At 37.1% G+C, this 27993-nt stretch overlaps 1 protein-coding gene, 1 long non-coding RNA gene and 3 pseudogenes across 3 annotated transcripts; 4 read left to right on the forward strand and 1 right to left on the reverse strand.

Moving 5' to 3' along the window:
* The first annotated feature begins 2917 nt into the window (after positions 1–2917).
* LOC104736548 (uncharacterized) lies at positions 2918–4007 on the forward strand. Its single transcript, XM_010456549.2, has one exon. The coding sequence runs from the start codon at positions 3023–3025 to the stop codon at positions 3680–3682; it is 660 nt and encodes a 219-aa protein (XP_010454851.1). The 5' UTR covers positions 2918–3022; the 3' UTR covers positions 3683–4007.
* A 6529-nt stretch (positions 4008–10536) lies between these two features.
* Positions 10537–12039, forward strand: LOC104736549 (F-box protein At5g25290 pseudogene; annotated as a pseudogene). The gene has a single exon (XR_015577613.1). The product of XR_015577613.1 is annotated as an F-box protein At5g25290 pseudogene (transcript).
* A 1134-nt stretch (positions 12040–13173) lies between these two features.
* On the forward strand, positions 13174–14369 carry LOC104738180 (F-box protein At5g25290 pseudogene; annotated as a pseudogene).
* Positions 14370–16625: 2256 nt separating this feature from the next.
* On the forward strand, positions 16626–24980 carry LOC147929407 (uncharacterized; annotated as a pseudogene).
* On the reverse strand, positions 17586–19910 carry LOC147929408 (uncharacterized). The gene is made up of 2 exons (XR_015577744.1): positions 18654–19910; positions 17586–17781 (listed from the first exon to the last, which is right to left on the reverse strand). It is a non-coding gene; the product is annotated as an uncharacterized LOC147929408 (long non-coding RNA).
* Positions 24981–27993: the final 3013 nt, after the last annotated feature.

Here is a 27993-nt window from a genome sequence, read left to right on the forward strand (position 1 = left end):
GATAACATTGATTTTTAAACATTTGTGATAATATTGATTAATTGTTAAAAATCAATATATCACAGATACTGTATATTTACGATTTTTTTAATAATTATTAATTTATGGAAATATTTGTGATATAATGATTAATTATTTTGAAAATAAAATATTTTTGCAGGTTTGTTAGGTGGAGAATGTAATTATTATATTTTCTTAAATAAAATAAAATAAACATAATTTATATTTTAAAAAATATTATTTTCGTCTCTTTAAAATAATTAATAATAGAAAATTATAAAACTTTTTTTTGGGAAATAGTAATATATGTTTGATTTTTTATGGAAAAATAAATTAATCCTTGGAAAAGAAAAAAGATTAATATTGAATATTTTAAGTTTTGACACATGTAAATTAATATTGACTTGCATCACTTATATGCAACTGATATAATAAAATTTGGGTAACTGTACGTTACTAAATTAGTGACCTACTATATATTAGGTTGCCTCAAATTCGTTATATACAGTCACAAACTCATACAAATACGAATGACCCCAATTTGATGATAGTCACATATAATAAATCTTTAGTTTTTGTTATTTTTCTTTTTTTGCCGATGATACATATACAGTATTTGAATATAGGTTGTGCCATCTTTTTACCAACTAATTAATAAACTACATATTCTTGTGTTTGCTATTTTTGTATTTTGTTGTTGTTGTTGTTTGTTAGCGGTCCTAGTTGACAACAAAACAGTTATATACTTTGAAGAAACAAAATTATAAAAGTTATATTTATACATGTAAACACGTTAATGGTTCGTCGGCCTTCTCAGACAAAAAAGAAAAAGAAGTCGACAGCACTATTGTGAAGACCGATTAATAAGTTTTCAGTTCTAAATAGCACATAAGTTTGAATATCCTTTTTAATGAGTTTATGGTAGTCACAAATTATCAGTTATTCGTATTCCGTCTGGATTCTTTCTTTATGTTTCTAATTCTTGTTGGAGAAGGGATCCTAAATGATAATTTATTCACTTCGTCGGTAGGTTTACGTTTTAGAGACTATTTCTTTCCAAACGATTAGCCTATATATTTTGACCATATAAAAATAAAATGACACCAAAAAGAGCCTTTTTGTTTATGTAGTCTGTCAATTAGCATATTCTAAGATTTATTTATGTTAGAACTATGGACGGATTTAGAAAGCTCAATTACCCTAAATTATACTAAGTCCTAATTAACACATATAAACTTATTCAATTTAAACATGCATTACAAACCTTACTTTGTGATTAACCTAAAATAACTTTAGGCTGATTACAATTAAATTTTAGAATTAATTTTGGGACGATATAATAATAAAAGAATACATATATCTAACTAGAATTAAATTCCTCTGGTGGTGGATCTGTCCAAGTTTTTAATAGTTTGTATAGATCTAGCAGAGATTCTCGTTATAGAACTACAAGTTTCTAAATATTTTGATGTGTTTCGTGTCTAGTAGTGAGTTTGTTTGTTTAAACCAAATTTGGATGACCAATAGATACATTGAGATATTGAAGGTGTCCGAGATCTGATAATAAAATCTGCTATGTATTTCAATCTAATTACCGTAGTATTTTTACGATTGATTTTATCTTATTAAGTAAAAAATTTGCACATTAATCACATTTCTATGTTATCAAATTGCAATCAGACATTTAATTCAGTAAACCATATCACAATTTTTTCATAAAATATTTATACTGATAATTAATATATATATATATATATATCATTTAAAAGTTGACTTGATTATATCAGATTGACATAGCCAAAATTCATCCTCAATATTAATATATATATATATATATATATATATATCATTTAAAAGTTGTTTTTTTAGGATTCAGATTTTGTATCATAATAGTTCTTGTTTTAGGTTTTTAATGTATATATTTGGTAAAAAAGTTCAGTTTTAGGTCAAAATTTATTAATGTAACAGGAACTTTAGTTGTTTTTTTTAGTTTGTGTAACTAAAAAAAAATAAAAAAACATGTAATTTGAAGAAAATATATATTTTTGTGATGATTAATTTTTTTTTTTTTCAACGTAAGTACAATGAAAATCTGTAAAATCTAAAATTGACTATAAAAAGTGTTTTGTCTAACAAATGCGAAGTAATTTATACATTATCAACCAAAACTATTACGTTAGGAAGATAATTAGATAAATATAGGGGTTGTTATTAGATTAGATAGGTGAATCCATGTAAATTATAACTTATGAAAATTAAAACATGTAGATTTTGAATTAACATATTTTATTTTTGAATTTGAATAATTTTATTTGAACACTTTCAAACCATTCAAATCTATTTAAAATATAATGTATATTTTAAACTCCAAAAACAAATCATTAATTAGTATTTATCAATCATATAACCAATAACACATAATTTTGATAAATATTTAAAATTTAATAATTGAATAATACATAATTTTTTATTAAATTTTCAAATCCATTACAATTATAAATTAAATAACCGCAAAAAAAAAAAATGGTGATAGACAATTTAGAGAAAATGGCAATCCCGTAATAATTCACGTCTAAGTCAGGGTAACTATCGGAAGACAAAAAAAAAAAAAAAAAAAAAAGTCAGGGTAACTATCGTAAATCAAAAGCTGACCGTTTCTCGAACCCGCATACGTGGCACCCATTACAAATGCCCACAAAAGCACTCTCTTTAGACTCATTCTCAGCCGTTAGATCAGAATCCGATTCTTTTCAATACGTCAAGTTGAGATCCCCAAACCCATCTTTCACTTAACCATGGTTACGTCAATGTTAACCACACAATACACATTACAAACACGAAAAAGGTCACGCACTTTCTCGATAATTACACAAAATTGCCACTCATCTCCTCTAGCTATATATTCTCCTTCTGAGACTCGCTAGGTTTGCCGAACCAATCACCCTTAGGGGACACTTAAAAAAAAACAGAGAGCCCTTCTTCTTCTTCAAAAATCTTCTTCTCGAAGCTTCTTTTTTAAACAATGGCGATTACATCTTCTAGAACCACCACCACCAGATCAAACGGACCTGCGCTCCGATCCAAATCACCGTCGGGAAGATTCTGCGGCGTTTACTCAAACGGTTCTTCAGGCTTCGCTTCATCCACAAGCTCGAGTTTCTCGTCTCCGTCGTCAGCGTTTTTCAGCAGCCACAATCACTACAACACCCATAACCACCACAGATCTGCTTCCCCGACGCGTGTGAATCTCTTCACATCAGCTCCGATGACGCAATCGTTTCGTTACTCTATCGACAACAGCAGATCTATATCTCCGAATCGATCTATCGCCGTTTCGTCTAACAAGCCTAGCAATCATCATCATCATAAGATTCCGGATTCGAGGAGGAGATGTATGTGTTCTCCGACGACACATCCTGGTTCGTTCCGGTGTAGTCTACACAAGAACGTAGCGAATCCACACGGTCAAGGCGCAGCGGCGTATCCGACGAATAGTTTGAATATGCGTAGATCTGCTATGACGAATTCGCTTGTGAGAATTGGTGGCGTTGAAGGTGAATGGGTGAGAAGAGCTTTGACTACGTTGATTAGACCCTCGTCTCATCAACTCAAGAGACGAGCTGCGTATGAGCCTCGTCGTAGCAGACTCGCCTCTATGTCGAAAGCAGAAGAAGCTCATTAAAAAAAAAAAAAACCTCTGGTTGTTTTCAGGTTTGTTCCTTGTTTTTTGAAATCGGCCACAGGAAAAAATTATCGTTTCTGGATGAGCTTTTGAGATCCGTCAAGATCCGCCGAGGAATATTGTCAGATCTGCCGTGAACGAGTTGAGTCAGACCGGACGGAGTCGAAATCGGAGCTGAGTTAAAACCGGGTGCGAGAATTGTAAAACGGTGAAAGAGAAACGACACCGTTTTTGTGTAGTTGGGTTGAGAAGGATGAGATGATGATTGTACATACAGATATTGCTTATTGAAGCAGACTGAAAAAAAAAAGAAATTTCGCAGAAATCTAAAAATTTGGAAAATAGTATAGTGACGAATTGGGTAATTAAAATCTGGAAAAGGACTTAGTTGCAAATTGTGTTTTGGTTCCCTTAATTTTGCAATTCTTCTTCTCTCCATAGTTCGTTGCCTTCACTGTGTTCCGTCAAGTCAACGTTCTCCGTTCTCCGTTGACCCCGTTCCGTTTGCCGTTAACCGTCGTCGTGTTCGTGTATGCCTCGTTAATGTGTGTTCCGTTATAATTTCCAGGTATGTGTCGTTCGTTTGTTCGTGTCAGGTATGTGTTTTCGATTTCGTTCTTTATTTGGATTATTTTTCTGTGAACGTTTGATCTGTTTTTTTTTTTTTTTTGGTTTGTATTTTTTTTTTCAGGTTTCGTACAATGAGGAGAAGAGCCATAACTTAAACTGACCGTTACGTTCAACTTTGGAGTATTTTTGGCTTTTTTTAGTGGACTTTGAAAAATATGAAATTGGAAGAGAAAAATCAAACTAATTGACCTGAAAACACGTTATGAGAGGAGGACGACGGAGTTTGGAACCAAGGTGAAAATGAAAATGAATTTGATTCCTTAAAAATGATTATCAAGGTTAATTTGGGAGCTACATATATGAGAAAGATTCAAAGGATTCGTAATTTGGACATTAAAAAAAGATTCTTGGGGGTATATATCGAACTTGTGAATCAGAGATTCCTAAAAAAGATTCGAGGTTAAATGTGGAAGATGCAAAGGAATCATCGGCATTAAAACCGCTTACGAAGAAGGAGATGATATGGTAAATGATGAAACACTTTTAAGGGTAATTTAGGAAAGTGAAATTGGAGGGATATATTTGGGATATACTGTATGTGGGAAAAGGACAGCTGGGTTGATGAATGGAGAACAACAAAACATGAAATTGAAAAGATAAAACAAATGGAGAGAAAGAAGATTACGTTGGGAGGTTCCAACTAATAAGAAAATTAGGGTAGAAAAAGGGTGAAAGAATATAAGAGAATTGGTGGTAGAGACACGGCTTCCTTATCTCGAGGATTAAAAGTTAGGTCCATTATGGTTTATGCATCAGTCGATTTTTATAGATCCTTTGATTAATTTAATTAATTAACATGCTACTTAGGTTTGATTTGTTGACCGAGTATGAGATAATATTGTAATCTATACGTACTAGGTATGATGATGGGTGCACCTTTGATGGATTCGGTTTTTTGAGTGCGTTGGATTTATCTCTTGGTTAGATTTTTTTAACATAAGAAAACGAAGAACTGAAGAAGAAAAGAGCAACTATTTTACGAAATTTATTTTTAGAGAGGTGAGCGTGTGAGATCTACTCGCGGCTCTCTTCTCTCTCCTCCATTCTTTTTTTCTGATCACGACTCCGTGCATCTTCACCAGCGTTGAAGACGAACCGCTGGTCCATAATGCTTCATCCGCAATTCATTGTACCTACCGACAAAGTCATCAAATCGAAATAAAGGGAATTTGTGGCAAGGAGAAGCTTCCGCAGGATACTTCCGGTAAGAGCTTTACCAGCGGCGTAGCTATGCGGTTAGAAGAAGGAAGTTCTCGGCAAGGAATGAGAAAGATACGACGGTTAGATCTGAACGGCTGGAGACGCAGGAGGTTTTGTCACGGCTGGTGGTTTGACGGGGGAAGTCTATCGCCGGAAAGGCAAGGCTAAGCCACCATCGATGGTTTTTTAGATCTACTCCCTACTGCTCTATCTCTATCAGACTGAACTATGACTTCCGGATTGCTAGATCGGTTTCTTCTTCCTTCTCTTCACAACTCTACTCCCTACAGCTCTATCTTTATTTGTAAACCCAAACCGATATATAATTTTATTTTAATTGTAAAATCTAATCCATAATCACCTTATTTGTAAACCCAAACCGACACATAATTTTGTTCTAATTTTAAAAATATAAACGAAGCCAATATTGAAATTTTCTTAATTAAAAATATACAAAATTTGTTTTGCTTTTTATTATAATTTTTATTTATTTTCTAAATAAATATTATATATAAGATTTTGATCGGTTGAGAGGATAGGAGGTGAATAAGGGATGAACCTAAATATTTTTAAATTCTAAATATTTTGAGTCAAAATTTCTCTCTTCAAATTAAATGCAAAATGGTTAAGGATTGATCAACATGTTCTCAAGTGGAGATAAGAAATATGCGAACTTGTTTCCCAACCTAAATAAAAATCAAAAGTAACCAAGAATTTAACTCTACTCAAGTAACAAAAGTTTTCTTTCTACTCAGGTAATCAAAATTTAACTCTACTCACGTTAAACTGCTTGAGATAAGGGTTTGTAGAGGTTCATGCTCATAAAGTCCAAGTCTTTTGAGCTTGTGAATTCTTAACACGTGTTAGGTGGTAATTTGAAGTTTAGAGTAGGCTAATGTATAAATAGTATATTAGAAATTAATTTATTTTTTTTATATTCCAAAATTATAATTAGTATTACTAAATATACATATATATTATAGGGAAATTGACAAAAATAGCACAATTTTAAGTTTTTATTCCACAATTAGCACATGTTTTCAAATGTTCCAAAACTAGCACAAAATTATATCTTATTAAAAAATATTAATAAAACTAAAACAGTGTTGAGTCTAGATCGTGGCATTGCAACCACCGCATGTTCTCTCTCACTCTTCCTTCTCTCTGATTTCCAACCTAACCGATGATGGTGTTCCACCGATGAACCCAATCGGATCTGAATCAAAGGTGATTTATGAAGTTGAAGTCAGTGATTGAGACACCGCAGAGGAGCCCAAGCATCGATAATATTCAACTTGGTGAATTTAATTCCGGTAAAAGTTCAATAATCGACAGGAGAGAAGAAGAGGAAGTTTTCCGGTGCTAGATCTTTTCCCTCCTCTTGTCTGTTTCATTCTTCTATTTATCACCCTCAATTGCCACACTCTTCTACACTTTTGTTTGATGTGAGTCTTGGTTTTAGAGATTTTTCTAGTGGTAGTTCTGATGTTAGTGATGGTGAAATTGAATTCGAAGAGGATAATGATGTTATTGATGAAATTGGGGTCATTTGTGTTGAATCGAGTACTAATCCCAAAGAAGTAGGTAACGATCTGATAAGAAAGGTTTTAGAACGGTTTTGACATGGCAGGAAACCTAAAATTATGTTCTTTTGTTGGGCTGCAGAGAAACCATAGTTTGCTCATGATTCAAGAACCTGCAATTTTTATATTGTATTTTTGTTAGGCTGCAGAGAAACTCCATAATGAGTATTGTAGCAAAGACTAGACAGTTCGATGGTTTTGGTTCTTTAAGAGATGGATATGTAAGGTCTATTGAATTTGGATACAGTTCTGTGAAGTTTTTAAGCTACAATTTTCATCTTATGAAAATTCAGGAAGGATTCCTCGAAATTCAGGAAGAATTCATCGAAATTCAGGAAAGGTTCCTTAAACTTCAGGATGATCTTCGTAAAAAGTTTGGATTTCAGGATGAACATAAGGATGGATAATCAGACTTTGTAATGATGTGGTCTTTAAGACTATGTTTTGTTACTTAATCTTTAGCTTCTCTTGGATTGCTTGTGAATTTTAATTTTAATTTTAAACCATGTAACTCTTGTTCTATTTTGTTTTTTCTTGTGAAGAAATTTATTGAATTGCTGAGAAAAGGAACACATGAGGCTGCAATTGCTTGCTTGAGGACTTGTGTTGCTCCTTGTGCTTTGATGCTTACTTGGTAATGGAAAATTCCATCTTTTCTTATTATAATGTCTCTTTTTTTTGTACCCTAATCTTATGTTTTCTTAGATTCTTGATCTCTTTGTTATTATCTTATGTTTTTTTCTGGGATGGTCTTGCACATACTGTTGTTTGTTAATATGTTCTGCTATTTTTTAGTTTTCACGTATGCTCTAAGATATATAGGTTTGTTCCATCTTATGAAAATTCAGGAAGGATTGAACGAAATTCAAGAAAGTTTCCTTGAACTTCAAGATGACCTTCATAAAAGTTTAGGAAGAATTGGAGCTGCAATAATATTCAGAATCAAAGACGAACAGTGCTCATACAAGATTGAAGGTTTCAGTTACCATATGAGATTGAAGTATTTACAGTTTGATTCTTTGTATTCACATGGTCTTTGTTTTAGCATTAAGATTTTGGTTATGAAAGATAGTTTGGATGGTTTTCACCACAAGACTTGTTTTAAAACATATTCAGGAAAGTTTTGTATTAATTATCTCGATATTTTGGTAGATAGCTATGTTTTCACCAGTAAACATATAAGAAGGATTTGAATGTAACATTCAAGAAGGTTTCTCATATATTAATGAATGATTTCTTGAATTTCAGGAAGTTCGTCATGAAAAGAAAAAAAGAGCATTAGGAAGGAGTCTTTGACGTTTAGGAAGAACTCCTTGAAATTTAGGAAGAAGTCATTGATGTTTAGGAAGATCTTCCTAAAACATTATGCTGGATACTTCTATTTGCTACCTTTATTGTAAAACACCAATATGTATAATCAAATCATTATACATCACTAATGAATTAATATGTGATACAATAAAGCAAAACACATATACAGAGATTTTGAAACACAATTTTAAAAAATTTAGGAAGGATTCTCTAACTTTTAGGAAGGCATTCTTGAATTTTAGGAAGACCTTCCATAATGACGAACTTAAACTTCTACTCAAATGTCTATTTTCTCATCTTTATCATCAACTCTCTGCTTTGTTCTTGAAAAAATGGACTTGAGCATAGAGGATGCATTTTCATCATCAACTCTCTCTCTTTTGTTCTTGAAAAAATGGACTTGAACATAGAGGATGCAAGCACATCCAACAAAATAGGTATAGCTTCTCTTTGCATGTATGTGGGAAACATAAAACCCAATTTCCTCCAATCACTTATTGTTGCCTAAAAAGTAAGTCAATCATCAGTTTCAATATCACTTTATAAGTGGATAAACAAACAAAATTTAAAACACTTTATTAGTGGTTAAGTCATTATCATCTTCTCACACAAAACTATAATACCTACTACTCTGTTATCTTTCTTTATTAGAACACTACTCTGTTATTTTTCTCTAAACGTTTTCACAATTTTGCCTTCATGTATTATATTAATATAGATATTGATATTTTATTACATTTTGACAAATAAAAATGAAATATAATTATTAATATTGATCTATACCAAAATATGTTTTTTCTTCTTTTTCCAACCGATATTTAATTAGAGTTTTTAGATAGCTGTTAGTGTTATCATATATGCGGATTTGAAAATGTTTAAACGGCCAATATTTGGAATTTAAGTAGAGTAGAAGCTGTTACAAGTTTATTGTTCAAGTTAGAAAATTTCATTTTTAATTTAGAACAAACTGGTTATACTTTACATAACTCCTCAATCTGTATATAGACAGAGCTATCAATATTATCTTAATTACTGTAATAGAAAATGTTATCATGAATTTTAATTCAAGATTATAATAATGTAATCAGTTTTTGTTTTTTTTCGTATGATGTAATCATTATCGATAGACATTAGAGTTGTTTGCAAGATAAGATATTTGTAAGGTTCAACCGACCTCATAACAAAGCCAAACCTTAAGAGATGAGCTTTGTAGGCTGGACCATTATATTATATGTAAATTTATATGGAAAAAATTATAGATGCAACATTATTTGTGGGGGTCTCTCCCTTTTGCTTTCGCTTCTCTCTATCTTTCAGTTGTAACTTTGCTAAAATCGTCTCCTCCAAGTTTAAACCTTTAGAGAAAAAAACAAAAACAAATTCAACTTGTCCTCAAAAAATATATTATAATATATTTTCACTACTATTCTAATACATGATCATTGAAGACTATTTATTTACTTGTTAAAAATGATGTATTAAAATTAAAAGAAATAACAAAAATCAATACATGATGTATATAATGGTGGTAGAGGCTATCAATTTCTCATCCACTCGACAACAGCTCATCACAAACCAAGCAACTACTATTGCTCCCATTAAATTATTAGCAAAGATTCTCATAAACGTAAAAGTATTCAAAATGCTAAAGTTCTTAATTAGCCTACTTATCTATATGTAGATGTTGCTATCAATTTCGTCAACCATGTTATTATCAGAACTTGAATTTTTATATAATGGAATGTCTATAGTACTCTAGGATAAAAGAAAAGATAAAGATGAAAAGAAAAATAGAAAATGATCGGATAATGTCTTTGTTCTCATACATTCACGCACTTTATGATATATCCAACAAAAAGCAAAGCAAAAATCAAATTTATTAGGTCTATGTGACAAAGAAATAGGCGTTGGGATGTGAAAGGACTCATGTCCCACAAGCCACACCAGTTTTATGACACCACATGGTTATGTTTCTGATGAGAGACCACAAAGAGATAAGGTTTTCTGTTTTTGTGTTGCTTGAGTTTTGGCCATTTCTATCACCAAAATGTCAAATCCTTTTGAAACTTACAATTTTCATTTTTGGAGGCATTGCTTTATAAAGGTTTTATCGTTTTAGAAGTTAGGAACTCTTTCACACTTCCCATATATGACACTCTTCTCATCTATATTATTTACTTATCTAATTAAGCATATTTTAGACTAATCATCAGATTCAAATATAAAGTAAGCCCAATAAAAACGACGAACTCCAATATTGGGCCTTCTTTATTAATAACGAGAGAGGCCCTCTTTACAGATAGGGCCACGGCACCTAAACCAACTCTCCGTTTTGTAAACCCTAAATTCTGTTCAGCAAGAACACAAAAAATTTAAAAGAAAACCATGGCGACTCCTACTTCTACCTCTAGCCGCTGGTCAGAGCTCCCTGACGACATCTTGAAATCAGTCTTCGAACGTTTGAGGTTTGTTGATTTCCACCGCGCTAAGATAGTGTGTCCGAATTGGTATCTGTGTTCGAAACAAACTTTGCCTAGAAAAAAGACATCTCCATTGCTGATTACGTTTCCAAAGGGAGGTGAGTGTGCTCTGTACAACCCGGAGGAAGCTCAGGTTTACAAAACAAAGAGAGACTTATCAAAGACTCGATTCTTGGCAAACTCTGGTAACTGGTTCTTGATTCTTGATTCTAAATCCAATCTCTATATCATAGATTTGTTTAGCGAGAATACGATCAACCTTCCACCTATAGAGTCAATCAAAGGTGACCAATATAATCTTGAACGAGTGGGAGATAAAGTATTCAAGGAGGTAGGAATCAGGAACACCCCTAGTGTCATCCACAAAGCCAAAAATTTGAGAGGTCTTTTGTGGGTAGATGAGAAGAAGGAAGAGTACGTTGTTGTTTGGTACTTCCACATGAGTCAAAAACATATGATTGAGTATATAGCCGTTTGCAAGAACGGTGAAGATCATTACCGTGAGATACTAACACGCTTGGGGTTACCAGTCATATATGATATGGTACTATTACCTTTTGGTGACAGTCTTTACGTCTCTACGACTAATGGTTACGTTTATAAACTTGATTTGTCTGGAAAAGAAGGTTTAGAAGAGACTATATCATTTCTTCGGCCACCATATCCTTCGAGTGATGATAAAACAGTACTTAGCAATAACATTGCTGTTACAATATCAGGAGAGGTTTTATTGGTCCAGAGGATCTTTTACCAATCAAAAGGGCAAAACATCTTCCGTCTTTACAAAAAGGATCCTTATCATAAAAGGATGCCGCTTGTTAAGGTTGATTCTCTAGGTGATGAGGCCATGCTTCTTGATTTGGGTATCACCGTGCGTGCTGACCGTACCTTTGGTATTGAACCAAACTCCATCTATTTCACCCGTCATGACCGTGCTTGTAACCGTGGATGGGGAACTTTACACTTGGACATATGTGTGTTCAACCTTGCAACCAAGAAGATCAAATGTTTCCCGTGGCCGAGTCTCTCTAAATTAAAGCTCAAGGATGCTAGATGGTTTCTCCCATCTTGATTTTGTTTTGTTTTTGCTGCAGTTTGGTGTTCTTGAGAGACTTCCACACTTAATTAATCCTATTCAGCTATTTTATATTTTTATAGTCAGCTTTGAAAACATATTACGGACTTGAATTGGATCTTAATCTTAGTTGGCAGCTTCAGATGTTGAGCGAAACATCATAAACGCAAGTATATATCCCTTGATAGATACAGAGCACGTTATACCGGACAAAAATATATTTGATTTGTATACAAACAATCATAGACATTTTTTAATAGATTATACAAACTTCATAGAAAGTTAATTTTAGAACTAATTTAGGTAACTTGTAACGCAATGTCTGTTTACAAAAAACCATTACTCGAAGTAAGAAAGCATGGATTTGTGTGTGTTTTCCTTTTAATTTCTTCGTGTAACTTTTATTTTTTTTCCTTTAAAGCCACAAAACTATTCATAGTGCTTTGATGGGTTTAAAAGTGAATGAATAAACGGGCTGGCCCAAAACAATCTCGTTTAAATTAGGGGTTTTTACTTTTCCCAATACGACACTTCTTTTAGGCATATTTCTTTACTTGGAGTCTTGGACGACAAGCAGAGGCAACTCTGAGTTCTTCGAGCTTCTCTGTGTTTAGGTTCCGAGGTTAGTTTCATTAATTCGTGTATTGATGATAGTTGGGTTTGTTTGTTTCAATAGTATTGGAGTTTACATGTATATAAATATATAATACATAGGTATACTTGTGAATAATAGAATTGGTTAAGGACTCTGTAATTGTCCGGTTTATCACTTAATTATGGTGATGACTCATTGGTTTATTTCTGGTTTAGTGAGCCTGTTCACTATACATGTTGTAACAAACTCTCGAGATCATTGATGAGGAATTTGAGCTTTTCACCATTTTCTCTCTCGTTTCCATGAAAGCTAATAAATAGGAATTATATGTGAATCCCTTGGTTCTGAAATTATACGTTTGAAGCTTACGTATATAACGATTGCGTTAAGTTATGTTGCCATAGTTGTACAAGACTCATGATTCAAATATGTTAAATAGAGTGATGATCTTCAATTTTAATGGTTCCTTATTCAATTTTGAGGATTACTTAATCAGTTCTAATGATATATAACGATTACATTCTCTTGCTCGTTTGCTTACTTTTGTTTGCTACTGTGTGACTCATCATATTTAATTTTTGATCAATGTATATTTTTTTTTAGGAACAGATAAAAACATGGAGAATTCTAATTCTAGCCACTGGTCGGAGCTTCCTATGGACATATTAACATCTGTGTTCGAACGTCTAAGTTTTGTGGACATACACCGCGCTAAGATCGTGTGTTCGAATTGGTATTCGTGTTCGAAACAAACGTTGCTCTGTAAAAAAAGACCTCCATTGCTGATTCTGTTTCCAGAGAACGATGTTTGTGCTCTGTATAACCCGGATGAAGCTAGGGCTTACAAAACTAAAAGAGACTTTTCAGGGATCAGATTCTTGGCAAACTCAGGTAACTGGTTCTTGGTTCTTGATTCCAAATCCAAGCTCTACATCATAAATTTTCTTTAGCGAGAAACAGATCGATCTTCCACCTTTAGAGTCGATGAAGAGGTATAGCTATAGTCTTGAACGACTCGGAGATAATGAATTCAAAGAAGTAGTAGTACTCGGAGTCGGACGTCCCTCAGTTACCATCATGAATGCGAAAGATCTAAGAGGTCTTTTGTGGGTAGATGAGAAGAAAGAAGAGTACGTTGCAGTCTGGTTCTTCAACGTGAGTCACGAGATTATGATTGATTATATTGCCGTTTGCAAGAACGGGGAAGATCATTACCGTAGGGTTCCACCACGCTTGTGGTTTCCAGCCATATCTGATATGGTACTTCAGGGTGGTAGTAGTCTTTACGTTTCAATGAGTAATCAATATATGCAAAAACTGGATTTTTCTGGACAAGAAGATTTGACCAAGAATGATGATACCCTTAAGCCATTTCATCCGTCAAATCCTCGGCTTGATTTTTATGAAACAACAATTAACTATAACATTGCTGTTACGACATCAGGAGAGGTTTTGTTGGTCGAGATCTACTTTTACAAAAAAACAATGCAGAGGAGGTTCTGTCTCTTCAAGAAGGATCTTAAATCCAAACCCTGATGCTATTATCAACCACCCGAACCCGCTTGTTGAGGTACATTCTCTATGTAATGAGGCACTGCTTCTTGATTTGGGTATCACCGTGCCTGCTGACCATACTCTTGGTATCGAACCAAACTCTATCTACTTCACCCGTCATGACCGTGCTTGTAAACGTGGCCGAAAACCTTCATGCCTGAACATCTGTGTGTTCAACCTTGAAACAAAGAACCTCAAACGCTTCCCCGGTCTATCCAACTTAAACCTCACAGATGCTCGATGGTTTCTCCCCACATGATCTTGATTTGTTTTTCTTTTCTTGGAGAGATCACACTTTTTCTCTTCTGTTATAATTCTTTTTATTTTCTATGTATAAAATATGCTTTGAAAACATATTCTGGACATGGTGACTATCATAAATCAAGTAAATTCTTCATAGATATTGATAACACTGAAAACTTTTTTTTGCAATTTCTTTTGTTTTAACTCGCATTAGTAATTTAATCTTATACTCAATGTCTCATCTATCTAAAAACGTCGTCATTGGCCCTTTTTTTTTTTTTGCGGAATCAATACCTATGCACCACGATCATGGTGATACCAAGTGTGAGATCTTATGTATCGAGTAATTAGTTGTTCAGCCACCTTGTTCAATTCTAGGTACTGAAATATACATGTTAGAAGCTTATATACATAACAATAATCCAATTTGAAGATTAGTTTGAATCAGAGGTATAATGAAGGGTTCTGAAATTACTGTGATTTTTTTTTTGGACAGATTCTTGTATTGATGTTCTGCTGCAAATTTTTACTTTGTCTGGTTTGAATTGAAAACGTACAGCAGAAATGGTGTAACCAGGGACACCTTCTCTTGCTCGTTTGATTCCTTCAGTTATATATTACCTCTGTCCGAATATGTAGCCTTTTGCAAGAACGGAGAAGATCATTACTGTCGTCATTCGAAGACTTAAAATTTGTTGGACAAGAAGGTTTCATGGACGTGTCCAACAGTGATACATTTTCATTAGGTGTGGACACAATGCAATACATTTTACCAAGTGTTAGCAATAACATTGCTGTTACAACATCAGGAGAGGTTTTATTGGTTCAATACTTCTTTTACAATGTAAGAAGATATAGAATGTTCCGTCTCTATAAGGATTCTAATCCAGGCTATCGGAACTCAATGTTTAAGGTTAATTCTCTAGGTAATGAGGCCCTGCTTCTGGATTTAGGTATCACTGTGCCAGCCGACCATACCCTTGGTATCGAGCCATACTCCATCTATTTCACCTGTCATGACCATGTCCAAAACTGTGGCTTGAAAAGTTCATGCAACAAGAGAACACAAACGCTTCCCCGGTCTCAGTGTCTCCGACTTAAGGCTCAATGATGCTCAATGGTTTATCCCGTCTTTGATTTTGGTGTTCTTTAGATATTTCCACCCTTTTTTTCTCTTGTTTTGTTCCTTTTATTCTATGTCTAGTCAGTAACCTTTTTAATATTTTCTCTCTCTTTTTGGTGTATTGCATAAAAACATAGCATAAAACTTTCACCTTACCCTTCGTATATAACATGTTTCATATAAATCTAGGTTGCACTGTTGAACAAATTTTGGAAATATGAAGAAAAATTTGCATGTTACATATAATTTAGAAATTTATAAAAGAATATATAGTTATCGTTGTGAATTGTGATAAAGACTTCATAGTTTTATCAAAACTTAAAAATTTAGATGAAGAATTTTGAATATTTTAAGATTTTCTAGACATGTATACGAAGGACATACATAACTTTTTTATCAACACTTTTTCTTTATTACAAAATTTTATACAGTATATTGTATATTTGTATTTTTGGGTCAAAAGTTCTAAATCTTCATAATTGGTGAAATACCAAATAGTGTTGCAGTACGAAATATCGCATTACAAATAGATGTGGTACAAGATGACAGTACTTACAAACATGGGTTGAATGCCTTTGTTTTGTAATACACAGTCTTATGATTGGTAACATTAGAGATACAATCCTAACCAGTTATCACTACCATTTCATGTAAACCAATCAATTAAAGCTTCAATAGTTTAAACCAAGACTTCTCTCTCTCACTTGGTTTGTTTCATTTAAACCAATACCCTATTAGTGTAAAAAGAAATTTTCATCGACCACACCAAGTCAACACAATCTCTCACAGGAAGGGGAAACTCAATGTTTCATTCCACGTTTTAGCCACCTACGTTGATTAAGACAACTATATCTTCTAACCGACCAATTACAGTTCAGTTTTGTTACCCAGAGTTAATAAAATTTAGTTTCAAACCAACCGTTGCACTTTTTAACTTTTTAGATTTTTTTTTTTAAAAATATCTACTATAGTAAAAGTAAATCGTCGTTGTCGATATACAGAAGAAGATTGAAGGTTCGCGGCAAAGTAACCTTCACGGCAAAGTAGCAAGGTTACCGGAGTAGATTAAGAAGGTAAGTGATTGGATGAATTCTCTTGATTATTATGTATTCGGAGTGGATGAACCGTAATTGGGTATAAATTGGAAATATGGTACACATTGAACTTGGGTTCATAGTTCTTGTGTCCGTATGTGGATGGGGTTAGATAGTAGAACCGTAATTGGGTATAAATTGGAAATATGGTACACATTGAACTTGGGTTCATAGTTCTTGTGTACGTATAGAGTAATATGTACCAAATTGTTCTTTGTAGGATGGATGTGGAATAACAAGAGAATGTTCCTCCAAAGAGTTTGGATTTACCGAGGAGGTTATTTGCTCTTGACCATTACCCTCTCGAAACCAAGATCAATGCGTATTCTAGACCGGAGTATCTTGCTACAATATCAAAGGTGCTGAATGGAACAACAGAAATGGAAAACTTGTTAAAGTCTCCATTTGGGCAGCTTTTTCGTATCCCTGCCAACAAGGCCTCATTCTCAGGGAAGCTTATCCATGGATTAGTTTGCCGTCAGTTGGTGACCAAAAAACGGCATGAGATGTGGATTGTTTTTGGTGGTCATCCAATAAAGTTTGGATTACAAGAATTTGCTAAGTTGACAGGACTCGAATGTGGTAAATATCCAAAAAAGAGAGATGTGAACACAGTGGTTAAAAAGGAAGAAGGATGTAAGAGTGTTTGGAAGACTCTATTCGGGAAGAAAAAAGAACTAACAATCGCCGACTTGGTCCAGATGTTGGAGACTGAAGAGATGGAAATGTGGAAGAAAGTTGCTTTGTCGCTGATAATAACAGTCGATGGTGTACTCACATTATAACGCCCCCGAACCGTCCTATGACCACGCAGGCCACGGACAGCCACAAAACGCCACTATGGGAACTGCACCGAGGTGGTCCAGTCGAGGGACGGAAGCTGCAGACTTCCCGACCGGTCCTCCCTAGCACAATTCCGCCCGCGACCAAGACTGCTTAGGCTTTGCAACCCTCGCCCTGGCGCGTTGTGTTGGCCCAGACAAGGCTGGAACCAAACAAAACCACACAACTTAAATAAAACAACTTCAATACTTTCATTACTTAACAAAAAAGTTCACAAAACATTCATAACGTTTTTGGTACCAGGCCTAGAGCCAAAAAGCGATAACTTAGACTACAACAACAAAACACCTTGCAAAGGCAATACAAACTACACCGGCTGGCCTAACGTCCTGCGCTCTCCTCTAAGGCTTTTTCCCCACTAAGGTTACCTGCAAAACAAATTATGGAGTCTTGAGTGCTAAACACTCAGTGAGTTCGGAAACCTAACAAGAAACCAAACCCAACCCCAACCCCAACCCCATCAAGCAACACACAACATGCAAGCTATCTAACAACAACTACATGCAGCACTCAAATGCAACAAGTATACTATCAAAGTATACGCATGCGGAAGCTAACAACTCTTCTTCATCTTTAAGGCCCTTCACTCCTTCACTCCACCATTTCATCGCCTCCTCGCTTCGTTACTTCCCCCATACCCGTGAACACCTATACTCACAGCCACAAAGGCACGCGAGCATAGAACATCACATATGAGTCCCTCTCAACAGGCGCACTCGAATACACCGTCGTGTATACTCGGCCCTAGGCTGCAATCCCATCTCTCCGAGTCTTCGTAATCAGCCCCGATTACGGCCTTGGGGAAGTCTTCTCCTGCACAACCTCACACACAACCAAACAAACCTGCAAAGCCCACAAGCTACATGCAAGCTACAACAACTACATGCAATGCACACAAGCAAACATGCGACCACAAACAAGCAACATGCAAGGCACACAAGCCACATGCAACCACAAACAAGCAACAAAGAGACTAGAAATAAATATAGAGACTAAGTGCTAAACACAACCTCGCACCAACATGCAAACAAGCAATAAACGAGACTTAACTTCCTAGAACTCAATCTAGAAAGAAAGAAACGAGTCTACTCAACAACCCACGAAAGCGCCTAGATTTATCGCTTAAAATCCTAAGCAACTCACCTCTCATAAACGCTTAAGTCTATCCCGCAAAGACTTTAAAGAAAAACACCCCAAAACCCAACCTATCATGTGCCATATCACACGCTTCGAAACTCACCTGGCTTGGCTGAGAAGAACAAAATCTACTCGGACTTCTAGCAAGGACTGAACGCGAACAGCTCCTACAGTGGCACTTGGCTAACAACTCGCGGAAGAGAACTTCTACGGGAAGAACTCTCTCTCTCGCTCTCGCTCTAACTCTTTCTCTTTTTCTCTAAGGGAAAGAAATGACCGAAAATGCTCCTAAGGCTCCTATTTATAGTGGTTTGGTGTGAGTTTTGGCTGAGATAAGTGGCTGGACATGCGGCTCTCTCCCCGCATGGCGAATAAATGGCGAACTTAGAAGCTTCTCCTTAGTGCATGCGATTAACACTTGGCGATTTTAACCTTAACACTTGGCCACTAAATTCCCACTAACTCACCTTCACTTATTTTAATCGCCCACTAACTCCACTAACTTCTCCTTGAATTGTTTAATTGCCCACTAACACCACTAACTCTCCTTGATTATTTTAATCGCCCACTAACTCCACTAACTTTTCTTGATTAAAATAATCTTAGTGGAAATTCTACTTAGATTAAAATAATCAACTTCTCTTAGTGGACTCCTTTCCACCCTTAGTTCACGTCCGTTCGCATCCTTAACCGCTTGGGGTTCGTCTGATACGCCGTCCGTGCACGTACGTCCGGTACGGTACATGGTACATGGTACATGGTACCATCGGCCATCTCTTGATCCGTCCAGAATTTCTCGGACTTTCCTTCAGCAATCTTTCTGCTCTCCTTGCTGGTTTCCTTTCTTGGTCTTTTGGCCTTGAGTTTTTATTTTGAAATTTCATCCCTTGGCGAGGGTCACTACATTCTCCCCCCTTATAGGAATTCGTCCCCGAATTCCCCTTGAACTCCTCTGGTCCTTCTTCTAATGCGTCTTGCTTCAATTCTCTTCTTCTCCTTCGCGCGTTTGATCTTGGCCAACTCTCTCGAACACGAACTTGCTTCCAACCACCAACCCAACTTGCTCGACCAAACTCAGCACTTCCACTAACAGGCTAGGAAAAGGGTTCAACCTAGAACACTAAGGTTTCCCCTACACGGCCTATCACTAAGGGTTCTCTAAAACGCTTAGCTAGAAGGCTTCCCGCACACAACAACTAAGACTTGGACTAGCACCACCAAATGCTTCCACAAGCCTAGACAACGAACACACAACAGGACAACAAACACGCAAATACACAAACACACAAGCACACAAGCACACAAACACACAAAGAGGGAGTTAGCACCCACATTTACCTTCCCGATCACCACACGGTTCTGAAGGTCTAAGGGTTAACTACCTAAGGGGAAGGATACACGCGATCCCTTCTCACTTGCGGCTTCACAGGTTGCTCATCCTCGGGACTGGTCAGTGGGGGATATTCTGCTTCTGGTTCCGCTACTATGGCATTGATCATCGGACAAGCTGCCATGTAATGGCCACCCTTGCCACAATTGAAACATATGATGTGAGATGGCACTGGGCGATCACTCCTTCCTGCCTTCGGGCACTCTCGAAAATAATTGCCTAACTCTCCACATGAGAAACACACAACTCCTCTATTCCCCAGTTCTGAATTACGCCCTTCATGGTCGGATCGACTTCTCTTTCGCGTTGCACCACCACTTGGCATCATCTTCGCCTTGCCTTTCTCTTGGTCTTTTTTCATGGCTTCCTTCTCCATTTCTATGTGCTCCTCCACGTTTACAGCTTTCTCCGCCAACTTGTCAACTCGTTGGTAAGTGACAGACATGAGCCTACTCCGGATATCTGGCCGTAGCGCATGTAGAAAGTGGCGTGTCATAGCTGCTTCATTGTCTCGCCCTCGGTACACATACTTTCACAGTCGAGTAAAGATTGCCTCTAGTTCTCGAACACTCTTCCCGCCTTGTTCTAAGTTTGTAAACTCATTCTCCAATCTGTCTCTGGCCTCCAGTGGAAAATAATTTCCTTCGAACTCCTTTTGAAACTCTGCCCATGTTGGATCTCGATGACCGTAGTGTCTCTTCACACTAGTACACCAATCACTAGCATCATCCTTTAAGAAGTACACTGCAACATCTTTCTTATAATCTTCTTGACATCGGGTTGCTTCAAAATTCTTCTCCATGCTTCACAACCAATTATCTGCTTCAAACGTGTTTGATCCTCCTCTAAAATACTCGGTTCCCAAATTCCTCATCATCGTCACAATCTCCAGAAGTTCGGGGCCTCTGGTTCCCTTGAGCGTGACGCTTGCTGTCGCATAAGCGCTATCATCTCTTAGAACGCAGCTAGCAAAGGATCTCTTGGTCCACTCTCTTGACCTATTGGCTCTTCGTGCGCATTCCTTTGTCTTGGCTCCTCGGGTGCACTCCTTTGTCTCGGCTCTTCAGGGACATTCGTTTGCCTTGGCGGCACACTCCTTGGCTCATATGGTTCGTGATATGCACGTTGTACACCAGGTGTTTGACAGAAACTTGCTCGCTGTTGACCCGGATTGTTAAATTGCATACCAGACCAGTTTCCACTGAAAAATGTTTCCATCAGGAATCTTGAATTCTCTCCGGGTAATGATCCTTGCGACCCACTTCTTTCAGAACTCGACCTCTCTGTTGTCCGATCGTCATTCTCTCTTGATCCGGTCTCATCCTCGACATCATATGGATCACCCTCCATCGGCTCTTGCCACTCTTCTCCATCAGCTCTTGAATCACCCCACGACCATCCCTCTTCACTTCCCCGGTCTGACATCTGCACCAGCACCAAAGGGTAAGTCCTAATCCCATCTACCTAAAAATGCACAAGGACGTACCGGTTTCCTAAAATTGCCTTTGCGACTCATTTTGACTCGAGAAAACATTTGAAAACGTGTGTTCCGCGAGCATCATACCCATGCTCTGATACCACAGTTGTAACGCCCTCGAACCGTCCTATGACCACGCAGGCCACAGACAGCCACAGAACGCCACTATGGGAACTGCACCGAGGTGGTCCAGTCGAGGGACGGAAGCTGCAGACTTCCCAACCGGTCCTCCCTAGCACAATTTCGCCCGCGACCGAGACTGCTTAGGCTTTGCAACCCTCGCGGCCTGGCACGTTGTGTTGGCTCGGACAAGGCTGGAACCAAACAAAACCACACAACTTAAATAAAACAACATCAATACTTTAATTACTTAACGAAAAAGTTCACAAAACATTCATAACGTTTTGGTACCAGGCCTAGAGCCAAAAAGCGATAACTTAGACTACAACAACAAAACACCTTACAAAGGCAATACAAACTACACCGGCTGGCCTAACGTCCTGCGCTCCCCTCTAAGGGTTTTTCCCCACTAAGGTTACCTGCAAAACAAATTATGGAGTTTTGAGTGCTAAACACTCAGTGAGTTCGGAAACCTAACAAGAAACCAAACCCAACCCCAACCCCAACCCCATCAAGCAACACACAACATGCAAGCTATCTAACAACAACTACATGCAGCACTCAAATGCAACAAGTATACTATCAAAGTATACGCATGCGGAAGCTAACAACTCTTCTTCATCTTTAATGCCCTTCACTCCTTCACTCCACCATTTCATCGCCTCCTCGCTTCGTTACTTCCCCCCATACCCGTGAACACCAATACTCACAGCCACAAAGGCACGCGAGCATAGAACATCACATACGAGTCCCTCTCAACAGGCGCACTCGAATACACGATCGTGTATACTCGGCCCTAGGCTGCAATCCCGTCTCTCCGAGTCTTCGTAATCAGCCCCGATTACGGCCTTGGGGAAGTCTTCTCCTGCACAACCTCACACACAACCAAACAAACCTGCAAAGCCCACAAGCTACATGCAAACTACAACAACTACATGCAATGCACACAAGCAAACATGCGACCACAAACAAGCAACATGCAAGGCACACAAGCCACATGCAACCACAAACAAGCAACAAATAGACTAGAAATAAATTAGAGACTAAGTGCTAAACACAACCTCGCACCAACATGCAAACAAGCAATAAACGAGACTTAACTTCCTAGAACTCAATCTAGAAAGAAAGAAACGAGTCTACCCAACAACCCACGAAAGCGCCTAGATTTATCGCTTAAAATCCTAAGCAACTCACCTCTCATAAACGCTTAAGTCTATCCCGCAAAGACTTTAAAGAAAAACACCCCAAAACCCAACCTATCATGTGCCATATCACACGCTTCGAAACTCACCTGGCTTGGCTGAGAAGAACAAAATCTACTCGGACTTCTAGCAAGGACTGAACGCGAACAGGTCCTACATCGGCACTTGGCTAACAACTCGCGGAAGAGAACTTCTACGGGAAGAACTCTCTCTCTCGCTCTCGCTCTAACTCTTTCTCTTTTTCTCTAAGGGAAAGAAATGAGCGAAAATGCTCCTAAGGCTCCTATTTATAGTGGTTTGGTGTGAGTTTTGGCTGAGACAAGTGGCTGGACATGCGGCTCTCTCCCCGCATGGCGAACAAATGGCGAACTTAGAAGCTTCTCCTTAGTGCATGCGATTAACACTTGGCGATTTTAACCTTAACACTTGGCCACTAAATTCCCACTAACTTACCTTTACTTATTTTAATCGCCCACTAACTCCACTAACTTCTCCTTGAATTGTTTAATTGCCCACTAACACCACTAACTCTCCTTGATTATTTTAATCGCCCACTAACTCCACTAACGTTTCTTGATTAAAATAATCTTAGTGGAAATTTCACTTAGATTAAAATAATCAACTTCTCTTAGTGGACTCCTTTCCACCCTTAGTTCACGTCCATTCGCATCCTTAACCGCTCGGAGTTCGTCTGATACGCCCGTCCGTGCACGTACGTCCGGTACGGTACATGGTACATGGTACATGGTACCATCGGCCATCTCTTGATCCGTCCAGAATTTCTCGGACTTTCCTTCAGCAATCTTTCTGCTCTCCTTGCTGGCTTCCTTTCTTGGTCTTTTGGCCTTGAGTTTTTATTTTGAAATTTCATCCCTTGGCGAGGGTCACTACACACATGCATTACTCAGCCAGTCAAACCTACATCCAAAACAGTGGAGATGACCAAGAATATTGAATTTTTCTGCAAATACCCATGGGGAAGGTTGTTATTTGAGAGGATGTTGGAGACAATTACAGGGTTTAATTGTCCTGCAGATGTTGAGAGATTAGTGAAAAGTTGCAAGCAACGGTCAGTAGCTGTTCATGGATTTCCTCTTGCACTACAACTGCTGGCATTTGAAACTGTCCCATCACTTGCAAATTTAATACCGTCTGACGAAGATGATCAGGCGTTTACTCAAAGATCGATCCATAATCTGTCTAAACTGCGCCCAATCCGGACAGCAAGCATTTTCGCATGTGAGGCTGCTAAAGAGGTACGTAGGTGGTTGTGCTTTATATTGTACGTACACATGTGATATAAAAGTATAAGTTCTCTAATTGGTGTATATTTTCTTATACATGTATCATTTTATAGTTGGTTATTACGCAGATGGTCGAATTAGTGGAGCATTGTTCTCTTGGATCATTCTCCTGGCGTGATGAGGAGGAAGACCATCAAGTCGAGAACATTTAAAATCTTATTAATGCTGGCCACAAATGGGATGAGGCAATATGGGTGGGAGGCGATGCTGAGTTCCTAAAACAGATACGACATGAAGAGAAAGGTATGTTGACAATTGTGTTATTTTTTGAAAGCGATATTAAAATCTTATGCGAATCAAATTTTATGAACTGATATTCGGTTATTGGTGTTATAGTTACAGGTGGATGTCGAAAGAGGAAACGAGGACAAACATCAACAATTGAAAATAAGAAATTGAAGACATCTACATAAGCTAATGTGGAAGTGGGGGATACGCCCAATGGTGATCAAGCTTTGGATGATGAGCGATTTGAAAGGTATGCGGTTGAACTCAGGCGGTTCTTCAGGAAGCAAGAAGCAATGCTAAAGGAAATGCATGAAGACATGAAGAGCTTCGTCCGTACAGAGATAAGAGCTGCATTATTGGAGGTTAAAGGAAACGACTATGGGGTACCTGAACCTTTTGCTGGTAGTCAGATGGGTTCAGAGAATAAGTCAAAGCAACAGTCACACAGAAAAAGTGGGAAAAAGAATAAGTTTCGAAGAATGAGTTCATTAATAGTTAGAAAAAAAAGAAGAGAGAAGGTTCCTACCATCGAAGTTGGTGACACTGCTAAGGTTAGTTTGCCCACTAACATCATTGTTGTATGATTTCCACATCGTAGATAAATTAATTTTTGTTGTTCTCGTGGTTTGCACAGGATGTTGGAAACGTTGAAGGTCTGAATGATGATAAACATGGTGAAAATTCGGTGAGCGGTGATGAAGTAGTTTGACCCCAACAATTGGACGACATGAGTTTTCCAACAAGTGTTTGTGTTAATGCTGCTGCTGGATGGGAAGCCGATGTTCGCGATTACGACATGCACCAACCATCTCTGGACGATGGATTTAATGTACGTACACTATAATTTGTTAAATTTTGTGTACCTACATTTATGTTTAATGTAGCTAATGTACGTACACGTAAATTGTATGTTATTAGAAGGTAGGAGATCATAGTTGCCCAGATGATGTCGGCGGTGAAGATACCCTTGGTGGTGAGGTATCACCAACTAAAGCATTAGTATCCACTGTAAGTATGACATTATATGTTAATTATAATTAGGGACCTTCTTATTCCAACTTCGTTCATCATTGTTGTAGATTTTGCTGCAACTGAATACATCAAAAATTAATGAGGTACCTAATGATCAAGGATGTAACAATTTGGTGTCTGATGAAGCAAAAATCAGAGCATCTCCATCTGTAAGTCTCTTAAATATGCGATTATCTGTTTATCACCTGCGATGATGTATACAAATGATGTCCTCTATACCATCCTCGAAAATACAGTCGGTAACATATAGGAATAACCAATGGTCCATTATTTTGAATAGGTGGATGGGCAAGAACTGCATCAGGAGGGTGAAACAGTAGAGGTGTTTAACACTACCGAAGGACCTGTTCGTGAGACCACAGTTGAAGACCAACAACAGGTAATTGTAGCTACACATTTGATTTTCAACACTATTTGTGTTACGAACATATACTGTCTACTTAGTAAGTTTATTGTTATATATATATGTATAATTCTATGTACGTTCATGATATTAGGTCGAGAGGGACGTAGAACAGAAGGAAGGCGAATCAGTGGTAGATTGTGAAGAAACTGCAGATCCACCAGATAACAGTTCAGGAGTGGTAGTTATTCCAAGTGGATCACATCAACCAGTGACTCATCCAGTTATTATTGTCGATGAATCAGTAAGGGAAGACACGATGGTCATCATCAACCCACCTGACAGATCCACCAGATACGATCCGTTGGAAGATGTAGAACATCATAAATACGCTAGATTCACCGAGTTGATTCAACGGGAAGATGTGCAAGTGTTTTATATTTCATTCGGATTGGGCTGTTTTTGTCTGTCTACTCATATAAGAATTGTGCAGGATACACAACTTATTTGGATTCCGCAAAGCATATCACCTCTTCTTCTCCCATCTTATATTGCCTCAACAATGGGTCCACACACAGGTAACTGTTATTTGGGTAAATACGAGTTTAAACTATTCATATATTGTTGTTTATGGTGAGATAATGGACCATTGGTTATTCTTCAGCATGTGCAGCACATGGAAATGATTGCCCTAATGCTGTGGAAAAAGAACGGACAAGAATTGATAAAACGAAGGAGCGTCATTATTGACTCTGTCCTATTTTACGAGTTGACGAGAAGTTTATGTTATAATGAAACCTACATATTATATTTAATTTCCAATATTAGCTCGTAACCAAAACCTGTGAATACGTTATAATAAACCAATGTGTTATATGGTTTAAGCAAATATAATGCCCATTCCAACAACTATATGTATGTACGTACACATTTTCAAAGATAACAAATGTACGTACACAAATGTAGGGCATCGTCCATAAGATAGAAACAAAACTTAGAGAAAAACCAATGTGTTAAAAGCGGTAACTACATATATGTACGGAGAACAACATGGTGAAATACGTACATCAGTTAATTAGACATTGGAACTCGAAAAGACGCCAATATCAAAAGGTGGGACGAAGATTCGCGTGTAAGACGGTGCATTTCTTCCCGGCTCTTCGTTTTCTTTAAAATTCCCTCAACTATCGCGTATTCGATCAGGAAAAAAAAAGAAAGCGTAATCTCACAATACCATGACTCTCAACATCACTCCTATTTCTGATCTTCAACCCGGGAGAACTAATTGGGTTATCGTCGTGAAGGTGTTGAATTCTTGGTGTATTCGCACTTTCTTACAAAAAAGGGTTCTGCTACTTGTGGATGAACAGGTTAGTTAAACAAATTATCCTTCTCTCGGTATATCTAACAGTACTTATATATATACAAATATAATTTGTATTATATTTGTATAGGGTGGAACAATCGAAGTCTCGTTTCTAGAGGGTACCCTGAAAAAACTCCGCCGTGATATAGAAAATGGTGAGTGGTATATGATTCAGAACTTCAAAATAATTAACCCAACTCTCGATGAGAGGAATACTCATCATCCACACCAAATCAAATTTATGGATGACTCGAAGATGACGCTGCTCCAACCATTGAATCAGAAAAAGTACTTCTGTTTCGAGGATTTGGAAGATATATATCGTGGGAGAGTTACTCATCCCATATCTTTCGGTAAGTTTAATCTTTAATTAAAGAAATATTTATATGTACATATCCGAGAGTTACTAAAATTAGATGTCTAAATTATCCCTTTTCCCTGAATATAGATGTTTGTGGGTGCATTGTTCATGTGGAAGTGAAAAAAGAGATGAGAATGGCAGGTGTATTGAAGTTGTCTTCACTTTACTCAATGGCAGGTAAACCATATTTCCTAAATGTATATATATTTTCATCGGTAGGATTTATATTAACTGGGCAATAACACTTTAGGAATGTAAGTATAAAGTGTCGTGCAATAGCCAACTATGCCTCTTCATTATCACTTGTTGGGAAGAAAATGGGTGTCATCTGTTACACAAATCCGAACCAATCTTTTCTGTCTTGCGGTTTTGGAAGGTTGAGAGTTATGAAGGTATGGATGGTTAAATTGTTATTATCGTGTCAATAACATGTACTTTGGTTTGATACATAATATGGCGACTCTCTGTAGGTGTATCATGTCTTGTACACACAGAAGCCTCGTCGAGAGTCTTCATAAAACCAGATTTCGACGGACTTGATCATCACCAGTCGATGTAAGTAATTATTATGTATGATAGCTTCCAAATAGCAAAGTTCTTAATGCTAAAAGGTTGAAACC

Source organism: Camelina sativa, chromosome 13, assembly GCF_030686135.1.
Source record: "Camelina sativa cultivar CO46 ecotype springtype chromosome 13, ASM3068613v1".
Classification (NCBI taxonomy): Eukaryota; Viridiplantae; Streptophyta; class Magnoliopsida; order Brassicales; family Brassicaceae; genus Camelina; species Camelina sativa.

Bases quoted from the DNA above. Each gene is read 5' to 3' on its own strand.
- LOC104736548 (XM_010456549.2), top strand. From the start codon at position 3,023: ATGGCGATTACATCTTCTAGAACCACCACCACCAGATCAAACGGACCT.